The following is a 27520-nucleotide window of genomic DNA, read 5'->3' on the forward strand; positions in this document are numbered from 1 at the left end:
ATTACTCTGCAAAATTTCCTGACTCTGAGTTAATGCTTCTCCTCTGTCAAGAGACCTTGAATTTTTGAGGTTTTTAGAAAAACATCAACTAAAAAGAAAATTTACAAAATATTTTGAATTCCGTCGAAATTTAAGCCTTAGTGTAGTAGTTTTTTAAGTTCCTTACACAAAATAATGCGAAAAATTTCAAGCCTGTAAGTTATTTTTTTCTGCTCTGGCAAGTGGCCTGAATTTTTGAATGTTTTACATAAAAATCCTTAAATGCAAGTGACACATTACAAAGTAGCTACGTACCTAATACCATGTAATACTTTAAGTTTATAATCACAACAACGGCATAAGACCACCCCATGAACCGGATCCTTCCTTTAAGGGGTTTGGGTAAAGAGGGTCATTGCCCCCCAAACCTCCTTACTTTGAAAAAACTAACGTTTTTACATGTAAGTGGGCGTGATTTTGTAGTTTTCGATAATATTTTATTGAGTTCACGCCCTTTATCCCGCCTCCCTGGAAAAACCAAAATAACGGGCTTGTCTTGATCTGGAATAGGCTTTATTTCGTTATTTATACGAGAAAAAGTATAAGGAAGTTGCGTGGTTTAAACATTTGTTAGAAGTTGTCTGGTATATCTGATGCATGTTTAAAAACATTTTCAATTCACTAGATTAAAAGTTGGAATCTCTCAACAATTAGAGCGAAGCTTCGCAGACCACTCCAATGGACTGTTTTCCTTATACATCTTAAGGAACTCTGATATCGGCATATATTCCAGTTTGTTGATGATTCAACGTCAGGCTCCAAATTTTACTCCTGAAAAATTAGAAAAAGTTTGGGCGACTTTGAAAAGCATCCCATAGTTGGTTTTAAGCCTTTAGATTGCAAGTTGACCCGACGATATTGAGTAAAGACCAACAATATTTATTTTTAATATCACATGCCGTAAAATAAGGCGTATACTCTCCTTATATCGCTATCCGAGATCTGGGTGCTCCAAATGTCTCACTGTCTGAAAACGGTCCAACAAAATATCGAGATTGTACAGTTTAACTATAAAACCGCCAACTAAGTTTTAAATCTTGGTCAAGTTTATTAATGTATATACTCCATCCTGGTTTAGAATAAAAACCAACTATTCTATTAGAGACGGAGCTAAGCATGCGTGGGAATTATTTTTGCATCATAACATTTGCCAAAAAGGTATCAAAGTAACTGATTCCGTCAATTGCTCGAAAAGGTACATTTTGTAGTTTTACTAATGCATAATTCACAAGCTTTATAAGTATTTTTTTTTAATTTTTCCTCAATGAATAGAAATCTATATACTAAATGCCGTTCTAATTTTTTGCATATTTCGCAGAGTTTTTGCAACAGTATAAAAACAGTAGTTTTTTACCGAACTTATTCTAACATGCAATTAGATTATATAATTAAAAACCTTGTAAATTTTGAATATCCACACAATTCAACAGCCACACACACACGTTTTTTTAAGAAAAAATACCATTGACCTCTAACCAGAGAAGAGGAAATTAACCCAAAAATAGGAAACGTTGCATGATAATTTGTGTTAAGAGTTTGGAAAATTAAAGACACTCTCTTAATTTCGAATTTTTCCAGGAATGAATGGGGTGGGAGGGGAGATAATGGGTATGAACTCGATGAAATTTTATCGGAAAACCACAAAACCACGTCCACTTTTATGTAAAAGCGTTAGTTTTTAAAATTAAGGGGGGATTGACTCCCTCCCCCCTAAAAATTTTAATGACGGACCTGGTTCAAGATCTGGACTGATGCCGCTGATGCGTTTAAATTTCAAAGCATTGCAGTATATTAGGTATGAAGCTTCTTTGTAATGTATCACTCGTATTTATGGAATTTTATGTAAAACTCTCAAAATTGAGGCCTCTTTCCGGAGCAGGGAAAAAAAGTAACTCACAGGCTTGAAATTTTACGCAGTATTTTGCGTTAAGAACTTAAAAAACTACCGCACTAACGCTTAAAACTCAGGAGAATCAAAAGTATTTTGTAAATTTTCTTTTTATTAGCTGATTTTCTAAAAATCTCAAAAATTCAAGGTCACTTGACAGAGCAAACGACATTAACTCAGAGTCATGAAATTTTGCCCAGTAATTAATTTTAAGGAGTCACAAATTTTCCGCGCTAATGCTAAGTGTGCAGAAAAAAATTATTTAATTTTCGGCAACAGGGAGAAATCAAATTCGAGTCATTTTTTGCTTTTTATTTTTTTAAACCAGAACTACACTGTGCTGTAGCATCTATTCTTCTTGAATTTTTAACTGCATCAGTTGCGTGCTTGGCACTTCAATTTTGGCCTTCAAAGCCTCCTGATCTGCCACACTACAGTATTTTTCAAATTCGGTTTGTGAAACTCGGTTTGTTTACTTCCCACCACTTCCTACTAATTTAATGGTCTCATGCAACATTATCACAGCGGCAGTGACTCGGTGACAGAAGTCACATTTTCGTTTAATCCAGAATTCTGTGTAGAAAGAGAAATTAATTTTTTCTGATTTTTTTTTTTTTTTTTTTTTTTTGTGTTTAAAACCTCTTTTAAATGATGGAAATTAAAATCTCATTTATATCATACCAAAAAGTATATTTTAAATCTCAACGGAGGCTTTTTAAATTTATATTCAGAAACTCTGATGAGTGAATATTTTAATTTTTAATGCATTTCAAAGAAATGAAAAAGAAAAAAAAGAAAACTTGAGAAGACGGGAATAAAAAAAAAGAGTTTATTGTAGTAATGTCCATTTTACTGCTTTAATATTCAAAATTATCTGTTTAATATGCATAGCTTCTGCTTAACCTTATTTCAGACACAGATTCGCCAGTTACAATACTGGGGTATGATAACAATGTCTCTTTTTCTGCCCAACGTGGAGAAATAATAGGAGGTCGTTAATTCACGCTTTTGCTCTCCGGCATTCTTCCACGTCCGCATCTTTTGAAGTTCGGATTGTGAACCAAAAGGGAATGAGGGAGTGAAACTCTCCCTCGTTCTCTCTCTTTCGCGGGCTGTTCCACCCTCACCTCAACCCCTAGTGCAACATTATCGAGCTAGGCGGCAGCGGCAGGCAGCAGTACTATCAGAGACTGCGCGGTAGGAGGGGGGAAAGAACTCTTTACTCCCGCCAATCCAGAGACCCACCCCCCGATTTGCCCGCCACCGAGGAACGGCAGCAGACTTGCGCCGCATCTGCAGTGGTGCTCTGTTCTTTTGCTCCTACTCGTCCGTCTCTGTTTTCCTGTTGAAATCGAAACAGGATAAATCTGAAGTGAGGGACGAAAAAGAAGAAACGGGGAAAAAATCGGTTACTTTGAGCGGATTGGATTTGCTGTTTATTTTCCGGAATTCACATTTTACTTTCCGGCAATGCTCCCAAACGACCTAAGGCCTGGACTGGCACGGATTAAAAAGTGCAGGCTTTTTTAAAAATAAAAACACTTTACAATCGTTTGGACAACTTCTGCGGGTGTGATTGTTTAACTTCTGGTTTGTAGAAAAATATTGTGTTTGAAGTATTCTTTGCAATAAGACGTTCAACAGCGCGTGCGATTGATGTAACACAGGAATCGTCTGCGTGAAAAAGTTTTAATTGACACAGATTCGCAATGCACACGCTGAAGATTCTACGGGATAGTACGCATAAAGGACTCTTGGTGAATCCGAGTGTTATATTTTGGATCGCTCTTGGACTTGCTATCAACGCTACTCCTATTGTTGTCGCCAAAACTACGGAAAAAGGTTCGTACTTATTACGTCGTTTATTTATTTCTTACACATAAAAATTCCAATTAGTTAATAATAAAATAAAATTGTGTTGGGGACATAAATTATTTAGCTAAGAATGCTCAAATGATGTGTGCATATTATTTTAAAGTATTTTGTTTGCAGAATATTGAAATAATACATCTTCGCTACTAAAACGCAAATTAACTTCCAAAACTTGAAAAAAGAAAATTGTCATTTCTTAATGTTTAGAACATTTCTTAATGTTTATGTTTTTTTCTAAAATCCTTGTCTCATGATATGTTAAATATTTTTAAAAAGCAAAACCTATTAAATTTACCATTAAAGTACACGTGCATTATTTGTGAGCATTAGAAATATATGTTCAAGAATCAAAAACTAAAATACTGATACTAAGCATTTTAAAATGCACCATGTAAAAAAAGAAGTTTGTAATTTTTTCTCTTTGTAGTTCTAATTAGCATGATTGCAAACAATTTCTCATCCATGTGTAAAAAAACATAATAACAGTGTAATAAAAGAGTATTTTTATTTTAGAAACCCCAATTAAATCTCAACGCTTTAAATGATGGTGACTTGTATATTGCCTAAATTCTCACGCATAAAATATGATTCCGATTTAAATTGAAATTAAATAGCATATACCTTTAAGTTAAGTATAGATATGACAAGGACTCTTGCAGTAGTTTTTTATTAGTAAATATGTATTTTGTGAAGTTTAGGTGACTTATTTCCAAAGTTTTATTGCAATTGTGTTTACAAATACGTTAAGCTGGAAAAAATTCCTGTGTGTGTATTTCCTATATTTTTCCCTCAATATTCTTAGAGGATTTTCATTTCCTTTTTCTTGAAATAAATTAGAAAAATGCGTAATCTATTATTTTTAAAACTAGAGAAACATAATATTTAGTAGCGAAAAATCCCCTTTGTCAGTTTTGAATGATTCAGTTTTGATATTAAAATATTTATTTGAACGAAAAATTAAAAATCAGTTAAACATTAGGTGAAACAAGTATTCATCAATTTTTTTCCCTTGATAGCACGAAACTTGTCTTAATTCAACAAAATATGTTTCTCTTGTCCCATAATAAAGTAAAAAAGAACTTGAAAGAGAGAGATTTAAAATGAGAGATTTTCTTTGACCTCGGGTTCTTTAAACCAGAGGTCAATGTCTTAATGTCAAAAAAAAATCGGAATGCAAGTTTTAACTCTAAACTAGGACTGTTTCGATCTCAAAATGTTCAAAACTGAGTAAGTTTATCCATTATTATGACAAAATGAGCATGTATTGTTTTTAATTCATCTACAATTCGTACTTGTATTATTTCATTTAAATAGAACTAATACACTCAGTAAATTAAATGCTTTTCACTGCTTGTATTTATTATAATATTAAAAAGCAGTACACATTTAGCAATATTAAAGTTAAAAGTAATAGATATGTAAATTTTGAGTCTAAGCTGCAATTTCTTTCTTATCTCAAAATGTGCAAACATCGTAGCATTGATTAGTATCAAGATTAAACTAATAGTGCCTTTAATGCGTGTTTGTGTCATTTTACTTCATTTGTTCTACACGTAATGAATATAAGCCAAAATAATGCACAACATATAATGCTAACAAGCATTAAACATTTAACAGTTTAACATGCTATTGGTTTTACTCAATGAATTATTTTTATAACTGGACGCCTTTGTATTAAAGTTACATAAAAAATAAATGCACATTTTGACTGAAAACTAGAATTTTTTTTCTCTCTTTTTCAAAGTGTGCAAAAATGCGTAAATTTGGTCATCATTCAGATTAAATCAACGTTTAGTGCCCTTAATGCATATTTGTTTCATTTCATTGCATTCTTTTTATGCACTCAATTTATTTGACTCGCTTTGAGGATATTGTCATCAATCATATCTATTAACTATTTTTAGGTAACTGGGCAATTTTAATTATTTTTCAATAGTTATTTAATTGAAGTAATTTGCAAAAAATTTAACTGAAACTTTTTTTTTTTGTAAATTAGGTCATATGTAACGCAGCTTCCCTTAACGTAGTGTTAAATATATATATATATATATATATATATATATATATATATATATATATATATATATATATATATATATATATATATATATATATATATATATATATATATATATATATGTAAAAGCTCCAACAAGGATACATCTTATGGCGCATTACATATATGTAATTTTGAAGTTTTTTTAATGTTCAAATTTTCTATACATAATCGAAGCTTTCGTAACATGTTGGCTTGATCATTAGAACACGTATCTAAAGTTAGAAATTGGAGTTGAGGTTCTGGCTAATTTTTCACTCTTCATTACGGAGAAAATTGCATACTTTAAGTAGTATAGCCCTAACTTTATCTGCCAGCAATTTCAGTGGTGATTACAGTTTTAAACTATCTTAACCGCAGGGCCTCCGAGAGCCAAGCGGGTCCCTTGTCAGTGTATTCGCCAAGTCCCTTCCACTCATAAAACAAAATAAATGTATGCTTCTCCAATCCTGAGCTGGGTCCTCACAACGGCCGGGCCCATAGTTTCCGACTAGGCTAACATGACTTCTCGTCGCCCTGCTTAATCATCCATTTTTCGTTATTACTTTTTACGCTATGAATGCATTGTGGCTACTCTTCATTTTTACGAATAGAACCGTAATTTTCATCACAAGAGGGGGAACATGTTTATCATACTCTCTCTCTCTCTCTTTTATTTTCTATAAGATCACTGCCACTTAATTGCTGCTAAACGTATTATTTAGTCATCATAATTAGAAAAAGTAATTACTACACTCCTACGAAAACCAGATTTTCATACCTGCATTGCTTTTTTATTGAAATAGCAATGGAATCAGTTGAAGACACTTTTCGTATAGCAAATATTTTAGATGCAAAATTAGTTTTTCAAGTTGATTATTTGGGATGAATGAGCCTGGATCTATCTATAATTATCTAACTTCTTCTGCAGAAAATTTTGAGCCGCTAAACTGACATTTAAGGATCTTGGAGCGGAGGAGTTGGTGTGGTAAAACTGCTGAAAAATAGTCGTGGAAACTATTTAGTCGTTTCAACTGAAACAAAATCAGCGTGTTCAGCGTTTCGATGGGTTCAAAAACATATTTGCTTTGGAAAAGAAAAACATAGTATTTGGCACAGCAGCAAAATCACAACACTTTAACAGTTTAAAATGCTAAAACCGTGTAAATACTTCTCTCGAATGATTTCCAAACCGAATGTTAAACATTTCAAATAGAAATACAATTAAACCAGCAACATTTGCCATAAAAAAAGCCTAAAAACTTCAAACTCAAACCCAAAATGTAGCCTTTGGCTCGGGTAATATTGATTGATTATTAAAGTCATGCCATTTTCTTTGCAATGGATTTTTTTCGTGCAAAAAAATAAAACATACTTATATCTTGAGGGTTCACATACGATATGAAACAAATTTACTATCAAAGAAAAATATCATTTTCATTTAATCACTTGGACGGCTAACTGAAAGTGTGTATCTGTAAGATTACCATCCTGAAAATTGACTTATATATGTGCTAATATTAGTGACACAAAATTTTCATCTTCAATGTTTGGACTTTTTGAAATAACTGGACATAAAGCGTGAATGTTTTATCCGTGTCATAAAAAATAAAATTATTAGTTAGTTATTATTATAATATTAAAACAATATATATGATTAAAATATACTAAATCAGTTGTACCACACAGTTTATTATATAAAAGTTTCAAATATAATTTATGTTGAATAATGTAATCGAAGAAAAAGCGAACCCTGACCGAATATCATCCAAACATTGTTTACCGAGGCACACAACGTGTGACATTCATTCTTTTGCACAAATAAAAATCAACTATTACTTTTGTTATTAACCTAAAAACTAATGAAAAATACTAGTAATACAATTCTAATTATGAATTTAACCAACATTTTTTCCCATTTCATCTGCTATTCAAATTACTCGAAAAAATATGGAAACCATAAAATCGCACATATACATTAAAAAAAAAAAAGGATCGGGTAAACGTTCCAGTTCCTGTTGATCATATTAGCTTCTAGGTGTCTTCTCGTCAGCGCCTTAAGGTTCGAATAAATTACAGAAATAATAGAAATATACGGTTAATCAATTTTACCATCGCCTGCGTTTGTACAGCTTTATTCTTTGATGCATGGGTTTGCTCACACATTTTACATATTTGTTAGCATCAATTATTAAACACATCATTAGACTTTATACTATTGTGTTATCCTCACATATATGATAGCAAATTCTTTGATCGAGTAACACTGACGTCACCAACAATGAAACTTGCGCCATGGCATAATAATTTGATAATGTTTGACATGCTGGAAAATGCTTTATTTTGACAAGCCTGAACTGGATCCGGTATGTTAACTGTTTTACTGACAAAACAATTAAAGAGAATGAAGAAATTAAAAAGTAGTTAACAATGAACGCTATCTACTGGAGTTTAGTGTTAATCCACTGAAGTTAAGGTTAACATTTCAAGTATAAAATATCATCAAATGGGTAAATTGCTTTGATCAAATGTAGAAACAACTTTCATCCGTCTTACCATATACCAGGCAAGTTTCTAGTTATGTTTATATTAATCATACTTAATGTACATTGTTATATTCATATTTTAGTCTCTAGTTTTCTTCGTTCTCTAAAACAACGAGGAAACTTGTATCAAACTTGATAGACATTCAAAAATATTTTTCTTATGCAATTGAAAACCGAACATATAAATATATTAACTTTTAATACTATGTCTTGAAAAACTCATTCTAAGTACTAATTTTTATATGATATGAGACTGTAGTTGATTTCTCTGAAGCAAATGAAAAGTCATGGCAAAAGAACATTTAAAACACTTGTCAACTCTTTTACTCACTAACAGGTATATCTCTAGTACGCAATAAGTAATTTATTCATATTTTCTACCTTCAATATTTGCTGAATGACGACTTATTAAATGTATAGTCAATCTCTAACAATAATTAAAAACCTAGATCGACAATTGTGACGTCATAATGATGTGATCGTAAATGAATAATTGTTTCAGTAAAGAAATAAACATTAAAAAAAAATATTGCCTTTACTAGTCATTTGTAATAGCATACGTTCTAATACTAGTACTATAGTGCCTAGAAAGAGTAGTGTGCCGATCGACGGGGAAAAAGTGAAGTCAGATCTGAGGAAAAACCAGATGGCGCTGCGCTCGAGTAGTACGTTATGCTCCTCAATCAGACTCGTTTTAAATCAGCCATTGCATGCTGATTTCGCAGTTTAAAAGCCCCGTTTTTCGGATTGAACTTATTTCAGCGCAAGAGACAAATTCTGTAACAAATGCTATTTGTTACATGGGTGTTCATTTATTATTTTGCATATAAAATTATCTTATGCTAATTTATCTTCAATGAAAATAGTTGACTATAAGGGGCCATTCATTAAATACGTAAGGATCCCGAGGGGGAGGGGAGTTGGAAAAACCTCTACGTACCCTTATTTGGGGAGGAGGGATCAAACTCATTCTTACGTAATATTTTCCAAGTCGGTATTTCACATTAGAAATTGCGCGGCACAAGTGATTTGGCAGAGATTATGTTCCATTTCCGTCTGGAAGGTAAGAAACGTATTAGGATACGATGTTTTTTTATTTGTTTTACAAAGAATTTATAGTGTAAAATATAATAAAAGAGTCGCATTGTTTATGGCATGTTTTATTTGTAATTGATATTACATCAAAAAGAAATGTCGAAAAAACATTCAGTTTAGATTCTAACTTTTCAGTAACTATTTCTTCACGCAAAAGGTTTAATTTAATAATGTGAATTTAATAACGATTCCAGTGATGTAACGATTTTGTTATTTTATCATTTTGAAAAAAAGAAATGGAATTTCACGTAGGAATAAGGGGGGGGGGGGAGGTGAATGCAAACGAGGAAATCGTCTGTGAGAAATTGATACCTTCAACCCCTCGCCAAGTGTTTAAATTTGCTACTTTTCTTAAAATTTTGGGAGACTTAAATACCTTTTATCTCGATAACGAGGGACGATAACAATAAAAATTATCAATTTTGTACAGGATTTTAAAAGGCTGTAATTCAAGAAAAAAAACTTTTTTTTAAATATAACTTACGTCCTCGTTGATTCCGTTTGTCCGAAAGTCTTATGGTCGGTCGCTAACAGTTACCAGGCGTAGCGTTGCTGGAGATTTCCAACCTATTCTCCAGACCTATAAACTGTAGAGGTGGTGCTACCATATACCGCGCCCAAGTCGGGCTCTTTCTCATTTAGGGGCCTCATTGACTCAGGAGTCGCTCCTTTCTGCTTTAAACTCATCCTGGCTACATGAATGGGGCTTGAGTCTTTCAAGTGGCATTAAAAACAACAACAAACTGCGCCCTAAGTCATCTCGATTGATAATACATTTGCCTTAAAATATAAGTATCAAATTTTCAGTCAATTGTGTAAAATTTTGTTTTGAAAACATCCTTTTATTGTCAATATTATTTTCCACATAATTTTCATTATATACAAAAACTACAATATTTGGAGATTTTTTAAATTTCATACAAACCCAATATTCGTTAGGCAAATTAATATGAACAATTTCATTTATAATAGATTTATACGTGGTTATTTCAGTTTCATCTGCGGAAAGATCAAGTTTTATTTTTTTCAAACAGGGAACATTTTTCTTAACTGTATAATTCCTGATGAACCTTTTCTTTGGTAATTTTTTAGTAAAGTATGTTGGCAGATTTGGGAAAATTGTCGGAATTGCCTCATATTTCAAAAAAGTTTTCCCCCGAGAAATCAAAACTTCCTCACCATTTATAATATGCTTAAAATGCGTTTCAATAAAATGTTTTTCGAAATGCAGAGCACAAATTGAGCTATATTTATCAAAAATTTTATCTAACCTGGGAATTAACGAGTTCCACTTCAGTTTTTCTTCATCTGCTGGAGCTTTAAAAAGCGTAACTTTTTCCTTGCATGTTTTGTACTCACTTTTGCACCCTGATACGAAACAAGATGAAGCTTTATTTCTTCCAATGTTCAACTTTGATGCCTCCATTAAAAGCTTTAAACGCTGTTTCATGAAATATTCACGAAATAAAGGTAAAAAAGAGAAACGCGGAACTAAATTGTAACAAAATTCCGCGTCTACTAATGTAAACATCGCGAAATTGAACGTGCACCTCGACCGCACTGCCATCTAGCGGTTTTCATACAATTTGTCTTCAAGAATCTCGGGGGAAAAAAGCGCCGGTCGGCACACTACTCTTTCTAGGCACTATACTAGTACTAAACATAACAGGAAATCTTCCTTCTAAAAAAATGATAGTTTAGGTCTTGTTATTACATCAGGTCAACTTCTCTCGTTATAAATGTCCCAAAACAACTTTTTATAGTATATTTGGAAATTTTAGATACGTATCTCATTTGAAAAAGTATGAGCGTCTTGTGAGGGTTTCTAGTTCCACATCATGCAACAGATTTTTACATCTGTAGTGAAACTTTAAAGGTTCACAGAGGGTAACCGATAAATATTACATAATAATATCAAAAAAAAAAAAAATGTCAAAAGCTTGTTTTTTTTACATCAATACCGGGCCATTTCGTAGTGACTAACGTAACATTCGCAGCTGATTTTCAAACTCTTTTTATTTACACCGGGAGTAAAAATAAATGTATTTTCGTTTAATATGCATATTTAAAACGTACAAGGTGACTATTTTTCATTTCTACCAAGAATTTGAAGCAAAAGAAGCTGGCGGGTGTATTTTCGCCAAAAAAGGCATTGTGACTAACGTAACATTTTTGCAACCCTGAGAAACAAATGCTATGTTACGAGGCAAATTTTTCTGAAACTTACGCTGGCATTTAAAATTGGCCGATATATTTGTAAGAGGTAAACAATCTATTTTTAAAAATGTACTACAGATTTATTTCAGATGAATCTTTTTCGGCCATTAATTGTACTTTTACGAAAAACTGTGTGTGACTAACGTAACGTGACTAACGTAACCATCGAATAACAAGCAATGAATGCATATAAAAAACTTTGTGATTAATCTCTTGCTCTTATATTACTTTTACAATTTTAAGGAACCTTCTTTGTGTAGGATTATGGTTCTTTCTTTACTTTTTTTCCATATTAATGCAAGAAATTGAATGGAAGTATTCAGTTCAATTAACTCAATTAAAATGTGAGAAAAAATAAACAAATTAAAAAAAACTGATTTTACTAACATCATTTTGGGCGGATTAAATCCTAAATATCTGAATTAAAAAAAATTAACTTTATGCAAGTTGACAGTTTCACCGAATTCTAGTATTCTGCCGATATACTAATTATCGTCATAAACTCCGTGGTACTTTTCAATGGCATATCATTTTTTTAAGATTTAGTGATTCATCGAACGAATAGTGTTGTGCATCCTTTTGAATTAAAATGTAATATCGAAAAAAAAAATATTTGAACGTTTTTGCAAGATGCATTGTAATTCCAGATATCACCGCAAATATTTGAATTTCTAAATGATCATTCTAGAATTTTCTGAAATATATGGCAGCAGCGCTTTTTGTCACTGTATCATGTAACATCTTCAAAGGTTTTCCAACGAGCAGCCATTACTTCATTTTAATAATAGGTGGAGAGGTATTTCCTAAAAAATAGAGACGTTCTTCTTTGTTAAGACTGTATTTCTATTACCTTAATTCTTAAGCTTGGATTCTTGTGTTGAATGCACATTCAGCAGAGTGCTCATTTTGCATTATTCACCTTTTTTCTTTTTCAATAATTCTTTAAATTGGAAGTATATTTTTAAAAACCTTTAAAAAAGTATTTTTCTAAGTAAACAGAAGGTCTACAATATAATATTACTGGTATTTTTCACCCGTTGTATTTTTAATCAATATAGAAAGCCTACATATTCAAAATTGTTCATGAAAATGTACATTGAACTAAATAAGTTTTAAATATTGGTAGTCATTTTAAAAATGTTACGTTAGTCACATGCAAACTGTTACGTTAGTCACAGCTTAAATTTTACGTTAGTCACACACATTATTTTATATCTACTGATACTAAAATAAATATTTTGCACTTTTAAGTAGATGTGACACAGATGTAAGAAAATAAAAAATGATGTTTGGTTCAATCATCTAGTTTAGTTTTTAAGCAGAAAATAGCACATTTTCGTGACTAACGTAATGTAAATATTTTCAGTGAAATAACCAAACTAAATAAAATACTTATCTTATGATGTATGCAAGACGAGCAGTCAATTTCATTGGGCCAACATCTAATCATTTGGAATAAAAATAGTTCTTTTAAAAATTTGCAAAAATTTTTACATTACACAATAAAACGTAGACGTATGTTTTTTGCACATGCTAAGCCTTTTCTACAACCTCGCACGTTTAGAGCCAGAAGAAAAACACCGAATGAAATTTTGCAAACCGTTACTAGATTACATTTTCTGTAAATATGACGATAAAGTTTTTTTAATTATTTTTGACTAAGTTGCAAAAGTCCAATTTAGGAATCTATGCGCCTATATTGAACCATGTGCTTCCTAAATTGGACCGTAACAGTAAATGATACAATAACTTGAATTTTAACTGTACAGCCTTTTTACGGGATTTACAATAGAATTTCCTTTGCTTTGGGGTAACGTGAGGGTGTTGATGAACCCACTGATGGCATTTCATACATTAAATGATGCTTTGCTCTTCATCTCTAACTCAAATATTGCAACAGCAGTCGTTTTGTGCGGTTTTTTGCACCTTCTTTTGCATTTTTTTTTCTGTTCTCTGCTCTTTTTTCTCTGGCGATGAAATTAGATCGTTGGCCGAAGTAGATTTCCGTCTCACGCCTTCCATTTTTTGTGCAACGGTAATATGTGCGCTGCATTTGGATAAAACACTGTGAAATGACCATTACGTAAAACTATTACGTAAAAAAAATATTTTACAAAAAAAAAAAAAAAACTACCAGAACCTTCTTCCAAGTATTAAAATGAGTATGAATACTAAACCTCTTTACTACTTGTAGAGTAATTAAGAAAACATCGTGTCGTTTAAATGAACAACATCTTCAGATTTAAGTTTCTTATTTTACTTCTTTTTTCTATTTTTTCTCTCAAATTCTAAATAATTGGCTTGTATTGCAGTAAAAAAACTAGATCTAAACACTTTATTCTATAAGAAAATATTTACATCTGGAATAAAGTACTAAGTCTGAATTACAATCAGAGTCTGATCATGAAGTAAAATTCAGTGTTAGTTTCACTTTAACATCAAGACAATTCTTATTTTAAGCATCGATTGTTATTAATTCCTTTTCGATCATAGGTAAGACATTTCTGACAATTTCAGTGAATTTTCAGACTTTTGTTTTCTAATAAAAAGTTATAGTTAAAATCCTTTTAAAATGTTTAACTTTTTTCTTAAGTATCGTATTTTTTTTTAGTAATTAATATAGTTTTGTATACGTAACTCGCACACATCAAGAATGAGCTATCTAGCATGGTAATCTAAATTTTACCCATTCTATGTGATATTATTTTCTTTAAAATTATCTACTGTGAGGTACAGTTACGTTTTTACAAAATGGTAATGAACGATCAGGAATGCATTGTGAGATTTATTTGAAACGTATTCATGCATACCTTCTGAAATACCTAGAATCACTTATTTCCAAATGAAAAAAATCCCCCGTTTGGAAATTTAATTAAAATGCATTATTAGTATTCTTATCTACACTAATTTCTCGATAAATATGTATTTAATGAGAACACACACAAATCTCATATAACATTTGATTGAAATTGTGTGCACTGCTGATAAGTAGATGCAAGATATGTTTCTGGAACATGTGAAGTAGTTGAAAAAATATTAAATGAAATCAAAAATCCCGACAGCGTAAAAACCATTAAAAAAAAAAAAAAACTAAAAAGAAAAACATTGAAACTTAGTAGTTTAGAATGTTATCAAATACTACTGAATAACTACTACTTAAAACAATTTTAAAATCTACTCACGCATAAGACAAATGATAAATTCAAAAGCAAAATAGAAGGATCAACAGTCGGGGCCCATTTAATTTTGACCAATCAAGGAATCCCGTAATATTTTTCAGTTTTTCCTGGAATTAGATGTCTTACTGTTCCTCTGACGCGACGGTATGACATCATTCAGATATGAATATTAGTTGGCTAAACCCCATCTTCAGACTTAAAACATATAACACCTCGCCGATTCTCAATCGTCAAATTTAGCAATTTAAATGCATTGGTGTCTTTAAATGCGCAATTACTTCAATGGAAATAAACACAAAACTGCTTGCTGATCTGCTGCGGCATACGCAGAAGATCAAGACTACTGCAAAATACGCACGAATTGCGAAGATACTGCAAAATACGCGCATGAGAACTAAGCTAAAATCTACATCCACACTTCCCAATGTCGTCCTTCATTATCCCCAAGCGGCATTCAAGTTTCTACCTGTTTCATTACAACAACTTTTGATACCTTTTCATTTACACATCACTTATCTCCAAACCAATTTAGAACATCATACAATAATGTCACAATGAAAGTTAAAATCAATTATTGAGGCATCTGGTATGACAGTAATGTACGCTACCTACGTTACTAAAATATTCCGGTTTTCAAATTCAGTTAAAGATGTCACACGCAAAAATCGAGAGAAACTGAATTTCTACTGTAAAACTATATAAATAATTGCGCTGAATTATATTTTTAAAGACTTTATCTTATATGTTTACTTATATACATAATTTGTTAAGAAAAATTCAAGAACAGCAGATGTTACTTCCAAAAAATTGCTTATTTATTAGGGTATAGATTAGTTTTAATACGCAGCACTGTCTGTGTTTTGAAGAATTATCTTTCTGTTCCTTTTTTAGCAAATGAAATTGAAATAATACTGAAATAGTTCAACATATGAATGTGAAAAAAGTATATGAAATTAAATATTTAGTCTTCCAGCGAAAAAAATCTAAACATTGATATTGCTTCATAAACAAGATGTTTTGAGATGAGCTATCATATAGAAAAACCTAACACAGTTTAGTAAATCATTGGTTCAGAACTAATTAACACAATTAAAAACAGTGTTTGAAGTTTTGACTGAACCCTGAAAATTATATAATGTAATAAATTTGGAAATATTATTTTAACACAGTCAATGATATAATAGTGTCTTCAATCTGAAAGAATAAGTAATGGGTACTTTATGGTCCTTTTTGTTTTACTTCATCGTTTTTCCAAAATGGAAGCTCCATCGGATGGCTCCCCAGAGAACAATCAAATATTTTAGCTTGGTTAGAGATTCAGAAGATGATAAGAAAACAATGAGAAATGCAAAAATAACAGAAAAGATGAAAATATGGTCCAACTCACATAAAATTTTATGCGAATACATATATTCCCGATACGTTATGCCTATCCATCATTAATATTGCTTTTTGAAGTATGTTTCTCTTAAAATACTTTCCCGAGTGTGAGCATCAATGAATCGTATACCAGGAAATATATATTTGACAGTGCAGTATATGACAGTTATTTTCCAGGAACTACGTAGACAATAGGTGAAAATGATTGTTCCAATAAAAATAAGAATTCATAAAAGTATATGCCTATTTTAAGGCAAAACAAATCCTGATTCTTATTGAAATAATTTGAAGAAAAAGAAATACATATCAATACATTTTTTTTTTTTTTTTGCCTAAAACTTCAATCAGTGTTATGAACTATTATTTTGCTATTTAATTTATCTAAATGTTATAATTTATAAATCTTAGTGTTTATTACTGAATTGAAGTACAATTTCAAAAAGAATTTGTGATGCCATTGTTTTACGTTGTGCAGAACTCTTGAATTTTAAAATTTGATTCAGATCACCTTTATACTTCTCATATTTATAATAGCCAAAATCATTGATCGAGTAACGCTCTGACGTCACCAACAGTGAAACTCCCGATAAAATGGATGTACTTAAGTCTGTCAATTCCTACCTTAGTACGAAACCATAAGTCATAAATGACCAGCGTGAGGGCATTATTTCATTAATGGACCACCTAAGATCGATGATTTTATTTTTAAAATTGTACTATCCCTGAAAACTAAAAGATGGTCCCATTTACGCTTATAAGCATGATGTTTGACTTTCCATCTCATTGGTGGTCAGACAGTATGAATAGATTTCTATTCTGCATTTTTTAACAACGGGGAAAAAAAACTATATATTTTCTGAACAGTTTTATAAGAGCACGAGTAAAAAATTTCGTATGTAGTAAAAAACACTTTTACTCTCTCCTGAAAAAAAAATGAAAATGTTACTTCCGTAAGTGTGGCTTTAAAGTACAGATATGAATTGGAACACGTCAAATTTGAAAGCCAATTCCTCTGTGAAAAAGGCAATTTACCCCCGTTATACCATTGCGAGATATATTCTAGTATAAGTATAAGAACATTTTGATATGGTTTCCATAACTATAAATTAAAATAAGTTAATTCCTCACGTTTTTGTACTAAATTTAGTTCTTTTTTAATGTTACCAAGCTACACGTTTATTATCAGCAACCTACAATGCTACTTTATTAAGTACTAGTGGTACCCGCACGGCTTTGACCGTAATAGAAAAATTGAGAGGTATTTTGGTTCGCCTGTATATTTACAAATAATGTATGGTGAATTTTCTCGCCAATTGGCTTGTATCCATGTTACGGTTCCATGTTATGGTAATTTCGTATCTCGCCAATTGGCTTGTGCCCATGTTACGGTTCCACGTTATGATAATTTCGTAATTTATTTGTCCATCTTATGATAGTTTTGTTCTTAAAATTGGAATAGAAAAAGAACCACATCGAATTTTCGAAACATCGCTTCGAGAGGCACACCCCCATGCTACAAACTAACTTTGTGCCAAATTTCATTTAAGGCCGAACGGTCTAGGAGCTATTAGCGTCACAGAGATCCAGGCATCCTGACATCCTACAGACATCCAGACATCCTCCGGACATCCAGACATCCAGACTTTCAGCTTTATTATTAGTAAAGATTATGTGTTCGCGAACATTTCTATTAATAGACGTTTATCCTTCTTTTATATTTCTTTTTTTTTTTTTTTGCACTTACTAATATCGCTCCTTATAGATTAAAAGTTATTGTTTTCTATTGCCTTTAAGAAGATTTAATTTATTGAAATAAAAACAAATATTCTATATACATAATTAGTTATTATCGTTTTAGTATTTTCCTATCTGGATTAATACGCGCTAATGAATTGCATCGTCTGAAACAAAATAAAATACTTCCCTTAAAATTTACTTTATTGTCATTCCCGCTCTAATGTAATCTCTATTTTAATTACTTTTTAATTCAGCTTAAAATGTTTCACATATAAAAACAATATATAAAAATAAATAAAATAACTAAGCACACATTTATATGGCTCAGATATTTTCCATATCTAAAACATTTTAATTTAACAAAAGGCCAACAAAATTAGAAAGAAGAAGGAAAAACAGAATAACATTTTTCTTTAAAATGTTTAGATTGCTTTTTTTTTTCCTTTAAGAGCTTTGTTTCTAAATAGCTATTCCTCTAGAAACGTAGTTTTTATATTAATACACTTCAAGTTTCTTTGATAAAAAAAGCTAAGCATAAGAAAAGGAATCTAAGAGATTCAGTAATAGAAAAAAAATCTCGATTTCAGATTTAGTATAATGTTAAAGGATTTTTTCTCCTTTTACTCGAACACTCGTTCAAAAACTCTTGAACGTTTAATTTTAATGGAAAATGTAAAATACGTACGATGTGGAAATTGCGAATTCGACACTTTGGATATTTGTAAACAAATGCATTATCCCTTGCAGCTTTTCTTCGTTTTGTTAAGTAATATTTCCTGAACTTTTATCGGTAAATGTAGTTTTTTTTTCGATTAACATATAAATGGATTACATCTTTATCTTTAGATTAATTATACATCAAATTAGTTCATTAATCTCATCATCATATAGTTATTTCGTTTCAGTCTTAATATCTTCATATTAACTACTGACAATTTATATTTCCGATGCTTTAAAAATGAGATTTTTACTTACAATGACGCAGTGGTTATGCGTGAAATAAAACGAAAAAAAAAAAAAACAAGTACGAGCCTCAGCAATATTGATAGACGTATTTACAAAAAATATGGTATAGCTTTCCCATTATTAAATATAATATATTGACCTATTATGCTAAACTTTTCTTCTAACTTTGTAATAACATCAGACATTTAAAGCATAACAAAATACTTAACTATGTCTCTCCTCCCCATCTTTAGTGTTATAATGTAATATCACTATTATTTTACAACAGTAATTACATAATCATAAATGCATTATTACACAATTTTGTTCACGACATCAAGTTATATTAAGAAGTTACAGTATTGATCACGATTGCTGATTAGCAAAACATTGAATAAGAACAGTAAACTCTTACAATAAAATCCCTTTAAAGTTTAACTTCAGTTGATAAGTCAATGTGAACAAACATCATATGTGAGACAAACGTTAAAGACCGTATAAAGCTTGTATTTTTTTGAGTAGTAGTGTACAGAACTTGCTATTTAATGACTTATCTCATCTTATCATTCTTAAATAAATTTACTCAAATAAACAGTAGGGTAGACCGGGGCACGTTTACGTGGATTTTATTCAATGAATTTTCTAAATTTTATGTTTTAAATTAGGAAAATTTAGACACTGCGGTTTTATGAAGCAGTTAATTAAGTAAAAATTAGTATATTCAATTGTTGCTCAGTGTGTGTTTTTAACCGTTAAATTTTTTTTAAATCCAAGTCGGTTGCGTGAACTTACCCCGGACACGGGGCACGTTTACGCAGATTTATTTTGACACCTAACGTGCTTCTGTTAAGGTTTTGAATATAATGTCTTTCCATCGTTAAAATAAAGCAAATTTATTACCGACTGGAATAGTGTATCAAGTAAAAGCTAAACGGGCATCAAGACATCACTACATGATTGTAGGCAATAAGATACGAATTTGTAACTCAATTAAATGATGATTTTCAAAACTAAATTGCCTGAAAATTCTAAAAATTTCTCAGACAGTTCGGAGCGAAGTAAGCGTCAGGGCACGTTTAGAAGTAAAACGCAGTAAAAACGTGCGTAAAGGTGCTCCGATGTCAATGCGTAAACTTACCCCGTCACCAAGTTTAGAACTCTTTTCAATGTACAAAAAAATTTAATAACATTTAAGTTCATACAAATATAATTCTGAAAAAAGGATAAAATTCTGCAATTTTTTATACATTTGTTCTTTTTTAACTAAGTATTTTTTATTCACAATAAGCGTCAAAACGTTCAACTCAAAAATGACTCGATTGGATAGAAAACAGATAATTCTTTCTGCATGCTAGATCGAAGCTCGACTGATGCTCAAAAACTTGTGATGATATTTGCTAGGGAGCAACATCAATTTGTTATGTCAGTTGGCTCTCCAATTATAATTCGTTTTGAAAAAAGGGCACTGCGTAAGCGAGCCCCATGCGTTAACGGGTTCCGTCTACCCTAAACGTATTTATCCTAATACGAAAAATAAAAACCAACTAGCTGCATCGCCCAGCTTTGCTTGGTCTTCCTCGAAAATAAAAGTTATGTCGAGTGACGTGAGTTCAACACTCTGACTTGAACAAAAAAAAAATGGTAAAATTTTGCGGCAGATTGCGGAAAAATAACCAAAAAGTCAACATTTTAAATCCCCCACTACAGGAAAAGCCTTTAACAAAAAGAAGAAATTTTGCTTGCTCATATTCGAGAAAAAAATGACAACAAATCTTTCGCGTCTCAATAATTTACTTCACGCTGTAAATTTTAATAAAAACATTGCTGCGGAAAGTTGAGATGAAGCAATGAATAATAATTTTAATGGAGAAAACCTTTGAAAAATAGGAATTTTATGTCGAAATCTAAGTGTCCCAACTGATAGTTTTTAATTGATATATCCGCTAATTAGTATCAGAGGATTATGTTAAATAGCCAAACATGAAGATGGGAAGATTAGGAATCCATCGATACCCGGTTCGATGGTCAGTTTCTGTCGTTTGGGAGAAGAAACTTGGACATACATACATAGTTGCGTACATAGTTACATAAATAGTTGCATAAATACGTAAATACGTTCAGTGTTTAATTATATAAGATAAAGAAATGAAGGATTTATATGCAGCCAAAAAATAGTATTACTGACTTGGAAATGTTCTGGAACGCATACGCAAGCCCATCAGAATGTAATGCAAGATTTTTTGAAAACCGTATTTAGCTTTATATGTGACATTTTTTCCAACAAAATAATCACAAGAAATACAATTATAGTAATACAATAATAGTATTTCATTTGAAACAAGCAGAAAAGAGAGAAAATTTCAAAATATGCTTGTTTTTTACCTTGAAACGTTGACTGTCAAATTCAACTTTTTGAAATTGTATAATTAATCCAATGGAGATTAATCACACGTTCTTATATTGGGTTAAAGTTGTAAATTCTATAGATAAAATATAAATAAAAATAATGTCATAAAAAATCTTATAAATCGTCATTCAAATTTAATGGTGCGTAAACGCACCATTGGCCGAATGTATGCACAATAAGCAAAAATTTAAAACCTTGTTTTTATACAAAAAATCGTACGTTTCTTTTTTTTTCTTTTCTTTTCGTTTTTTTTTGCAAATTTTTATTATTTTATTCAAATTTGTCTAACAGATGTGTAATACTAGATTTCTCTCTCTCTCTCTCTTTTTTTTCAAAAAAATATGCTAATGACAATAATAGTCGCGATTTCCAATTTTCCGCAATCGATTTGAAAATATTTTTAGGCATACTAATTCTTTCTGTATACCATTCTCTTCCCCAAGTAGATATGTACTGGTCTTTAGATGATAAAGGACTGTCAATGATTCGGAAAAGCACGAGTCGAATCAGATTTAAAAACTCAAAACAAAATATCCATTTATCCGATAACTCTTCTCTTAATAAAACAGATAAGTTTACTAAATTACGCCCATTTTTCCTACATATAAAAAAGTATCTACAATTTGGAATCTTTTCTCAAAATTTGTCAATTGACGAAGAGATGGTGCCTTATTTTGGAAGGCATTCATGAAAAATGTTCATAAAGGGAAAGCCAATAAGGTTTGGATTCAAACTTTGGTGTTTGTGGTCATCAGACGGATACCTTTTCCAATTCATTCGGTATGGAGGTGCTGAGACTAGTAGTAATCAACAAAAAAAAAAAAAATGCCATTAGGAACAGTGTTGTTATGAAATTACTTTTCGTTGTTCCAAAACCTGAAATGCTCAAAATATATTTTGATAACTTTTTTTCTTCCTACAGTTTATTCGAAATTTTGAAAGAAAAGGTTTTTTTTTTTGCATCTGGAACAGCTCGCAAAAATTGCATTGCTGAATGTGTATTGGATGACTCCAAAAATATGGAGAAAAAAAAAACTCGGGGTTCGTATGATTTTGCATTCAACAAGGATGTGAAGACATTGACTATCAAATAGAAAGACTGCTGTAGCAACGATTGTTACCAATCATGGGACCAATTTGCCAAAGTAAATGCCAAACGTATAGCCGCAGTGAACGAAAGGAAATTTCTATTTCACAAACGAACTTTATTTTGGAATACAAAAAGTATATGGGAAGCGTTGACCTGCATGACAATGCTATAGCAAATTACCAGATCATAATTTAAAGCAAAATGGTGGTGGCCATTATTTACAAATATTATTGATAGTGTGATACTGAATTCATGGAAGCTACATAGAATTGCTAATAACACAAAAATGCCACTTACAGACTTTAGGTCATACATAGCGATTGCCTTATTAAAAGCTGAATTCAAAGACAATCTATTTGGTGAAAATACGGTACAATAACATACAAACAAGGGTCGTCCATCATCCACAGCTCTACCGAAAGAAATATGGACTGGTAGAATCGCATATGCCATAAATGAACAGGAAAAAAAAAGCCCGCAGACGATGTAAAGTGCGCAAAAACCGCACGATTTATTTGTGCCTCAAATGTACAGTCCATTTACATCCAAAATGCTTCGAAAATCTTCTTTTAAAAATGTAAAAAATCGACTAAGAATAATATTGTTCCACTGAAATATTTGTTCATTGATTTGGCCAATTTTATTTTTTTAATTAAATATCATTTTTTATGCAAGAAACTTTTTTTTGTGTCTTAATAGATGTATTTTAAACCCAATTTTGAGAAAATAATACCAAATTTTATAAAATTTCGATGTTCGGCTTGAAATGGGTTAAGGTAACAGGAAATGCTGAAACTAACCGTATTGGAAAATGTGGCCGAAAAAGATCAACATCGGCTCGTGATGACAAAAATTTAAGTCAAATGAGTGTTATGAATCCTCGATTAACTAGTTTTGATCTGTCCAAGTCCATGGTGACAGCTTGTGTTGACATTACACATCCAACAGTGAGATACAGGCTTTTAAAACGTGGTCCGAAAGCACGTCGACTATACAAGAAGCAGCTTCTCACGCCTTACTTGAAGAACAAAAGGTTAGAATGGGCACGGAAATATAAAACATGGACTGAGAAATACTTAGAAAAAGTTTTATTTTATGAAGAAACACACTTTGTGGTTCAGGGATTCAGGATCCACGTTCGTGAGAAGGAGCACAGGAGAACCTGTCCGTCCACACCACATTAATCAAGCACTCAAGTATCCGCTCAAAAGGAAGTTTTGGGGTTGTTTCTGCGTTTCAGGGACAGAATACCTTGTTCCAGTAGATGTAATGATGAATGGTACAAGTTACAAACCAATATTGACCGCAAAAGGTGCTTCCAACCATGTCTGAACTTAAGTTGAACGAAGATGGCGTTTTTCAACAAGACGGCGCGAGATGTCTCACATCGAAGCAAATTGTCAATTTCAGCTCTAAAAACAAATTTACTCTTCTGTATTGGCCCAGAAACTCACCCGACTTAAATCCGATTGAAATTTTGAGCGATATCGTTAAAAAAAATTTCATAAGTTTGACAGTACTACGATGGAAAAGCTAATTTTGTCTGTTATTGTCATATGGTATTAAGACGTTGGAATTAAAATCATATGTGCCAGTCTCGTGGAGGTTATATTAATCATTAGTTTCAAATGTGTTTATGTAAAACTAGAATAAAACTGATATTTTTGAAATATAAAGGAATTTCCCAATTAATTGCCACAATACTGTATTTTCTTTTAGTAACAAAGTAACGTTGAAGCAAATTTGATCAATAAGCAGTTGATACCAAGTGACGAACTTTCTAAGCTGTTTACGAACAATTTATAGCATATAAATATAAAGTAATGCTTCTGCTTTAAAAAAACTGAAATTTCTGAGGATACATTTCTTGTGAAAGTTAACTAACATATATTGTTGGCATTATATTGTTTTAGAATTTCTGAACTCATTTAATCTGCTGCATTCATTTAATCCAACACATCCAAACACGTAAATTAAACGTCTCTGCAAGTAAATATTATCACCAACGAAATATCAAATAAATCATTCTCCTATTGAATTTTAGGAAAATGAACCATTCAAAAACCTAGAACAATGATATAAATATAGGGGAAGGTTGCTGTCAATGAACCACATAACAGTTTTCGATTTTTTTAGAAAGGAAATCCAACTTTCACGTTAATTATAGGAACAATTTCTCAGTATATTTCTCTTTTAATAATAATATCCACTTTCATGATAAATATACACAATAAAGAATGAAAATTAAAAATAAATATTTTAGCATGTGGTCCAGTCATGGCTACCTGCTACTATAGGTGGATCATAGAGTTTCTATCGATGAACCACTTTCTCAAATTAAAAAATCGCTGCGTAACGAAAATAAAAGGTGATCAATAAACACTATAAATAACAATAAGTTATGGAAAAATAGATTTATTTTCTAAAATGTTTTATTTTCGGATAAAAGGAACATAAAAAATAAAAAAAAAACAGCACTCACACAGTTTTATCAAATCGATTTTGAAAATTTTCGTTTGACACAAGATTGTACTTGCTCTCTAAAATGTCTGAAAACAATTTTGACCATTTTATTACTGAAAACAGAAGATTAAGTCTCAAACTACCAGAAAATATAGTACCAACAGAGTTTTTGTCTTAATTAAATCTAAAGGACATGTTATCTTTCTCAGCCTCTTGAAAGGTCAATTCTTCAATTTTTCAGAAGTAATTCCAAAAACTTCTTCTCTAGTTTTAAAATATGATTCACTAATCATATTCCTTTTTCGGAGGGTTTATCTTTTAAATTTTCAGTAAGACTAAGGTAACAACACCCCGGTTTTTATCTTCCATGCGACTGTTCAAAGTTGATTTCAAAACTCCATACCACCATTGCTGTAAGCTACTGTACTAATTGTTGCATTTTTTTTTTTTTTTTTTTGGAACAGCAAAAGTATTTAAAACTCTATTATGTTTTAATTTTTTAATCAATTTTGTAAAAAAATCACCTTGGAATTAAAATAAAGTGTAAGAGTTTTCATGAATTACTGACATTATTTTTTCATTGTCATATTTATTTTAAAACAATTGAGCAATTTTTAAACGTAATTAAGCTGAAGTTTCAGCATTATTTAAGATTTTCCATGACTGAAACACTTTGTCAGGTGGTCTATTCATAGAAAAAAATGGACAAATGATCTAGTGATCCAATGATAGCAACTGCGTCATTTTGAATATTCTTATAGGTATTACTGCTGGGAAAAATCATGATGAAACATGAAGTATGGGGAATCGTACTTGAAAAGGTCTCTCAAGTCCTTTAAGTCAATGTTCACGCTTAGATGATGAGTGATATTCAAATCATGTTATAACTAAATGAAAATATCAATAATTAGTAAGATAATAGAAGAAATATTTTCTGACTGATTAACAATATGATTAAATAATTTTACCTACTTGACAACTCTGCAGTAGATTGTTTTCAGACAAAGGAAGGCACTAAAACTGATAACGCGTCTGCACAAACTCTGGTACGGGAAATATTTTTGCAGTCCAGTCATGGAACCGGTTCATTGACGGCAACTTTCCCTTATTTCTAAAATATGAAATGATACGTTGTAATATAATAATTAAATATATCATGGTAAAAGAAAAAGGAAAGCATTATATAAGACTACGAGCGAAAGAGCGCTGCATTACGTACTCTAAAACGTAAGTTTAATAAGAAAAGTTATAAATCATCTCTAGTAGGTTACTGTAAGATAATTCGACTAGTACTTGCATATTGAAGAACAATTAGATATATAGCATATATACAGGGTGATTATAATTAAAGTTCCACTTTCAAAACGCTGTAAAAATAAAACCACTGGTTAGAATGACCTCAAATTTCAACGGAATATTATTGAAGAAGGAGGAAATCGTATGACAAAAGAAAAATAAATATTTGGAATTTTTAGCAAAGGATGGCGCTGCAAGTGTCAGAATATGTAAATCAAAACACCTGTCATGCGCCCGACTCATTGAAGTTGTCATAAAAACGCCAAATACACGTTTTTTTCCTCATTTCGCATCTGAGAAGTTCACTATGACTGTCTCAATGAAGGACCTGGCCGTCCCGATCACCTGATCTTAACCCGTGTGACTTCTGGATATGGGACTATCTGAAAGCTGTTATGTTCGGTGCTCCGATTGCAAACTTTGCTGAGCTGAAGGCGTGCATTACGCAACACATTCTAAACGTGACCCCGAAAACATTTCAATCAGTCGTAGAACATGCTGTTTCTCGACGACTTGTTACAGAAAACGGGGTACATTATATTGAACATCTTTTGCGCCAGTCTCACGAAAATTAAAGACCGATTTGATCGACGTGGTATATGACCTTTCCGTGTTGGATGAGCTTACTTAACTAACAGTATCACACCAATACTCTCGTGCACGCTGACTTGTACGGTGTTTTAACGTATAGTTTACACCTTAGGTAATATTTTTTGGTTTATTTGTCATTTGGTAGTCGATCACTATTAAATATGATGCTTACAGCGCCATCTATTGCTAAAAATTCCAACTATTTATTTTTCTTCTGTCATCAAGTTCCCCCTATCTTTCATAATATTCCGTTGAAGTTTGACGTCATTCTGACCAGTGGTTCTATTTTTATAGCGTTTTGAAAGTGGAACTTTAATTATAATCACCCTGTATATAAACTGCCATTAAAAACTGTAGCATTTGACTGGAGACACGTATATTTCTAAGAGTTTAATTTATGGGATTGTTTAGCAGGAATTTGCTATTACCCATTTGTCTAAGAAAAAAACTTTTGAAAACCTTTTTAAAAAATTTTACTACAAAATCTTAATAGTCGTGTGCTTATTCGGTAGCTATATAACTATGTAACAGGAACGCAGCACACTTTTCAAAAATGTATATTAGAAAGGTTTAAAAACATAATGACGCTCTTGCAACATCGATTGAAAAGAAATCAATAACATTTGGCAATTACCTGAAAATTCATATACGCATAAAATTATTTTTTACCAATCGAAAAATGTTTATTTTTCTAATATTATTCGACTAGCAATTAACATTATATGTAACGACTGTACACA

General features: G+C 31.5%; 1 protein-coding gene across 1 annotated transcript in view; it reads left to right on the top strand.

Annotated features, from left to right (window-relative positions):
• Nucleotides 1–3221: 3221 nt before the first annotated feature.
• LOC129229523 (zwei Ig domain protein zig-8-like) overlaps nucleotides 3222–27520 on the top strand; it is a 284088-nt gene continuing 259789 nt past the window's right edge. The window contains exon 1 of the mRNA XM_054863846.1: nucleotides 3222–3769. Within this exon, the coding sequence (XP_054719821.1) occupies nucleotides 3637–3769 (133 nt within the window). The 5' untranslated portion in view covers nucleotides 3222–3636. The remainder of the gene's footprint in view (nucleotides 3770–27520) is intronic.

This window comes from Uloborus diversus, chromosome 1, assembly GCF_026930045.1.
Source record: "Uloborus diversus isolate 005 chromosome 1, Udiv.v.3.1, whole genome shotgun sequence".
Classification (NCBI taxonomy): Eukaryota; Metazoa; Arthropoda; class Arachnida; order Araneae; family Uloboridae; genus Uloborus; species Uloborus diversus.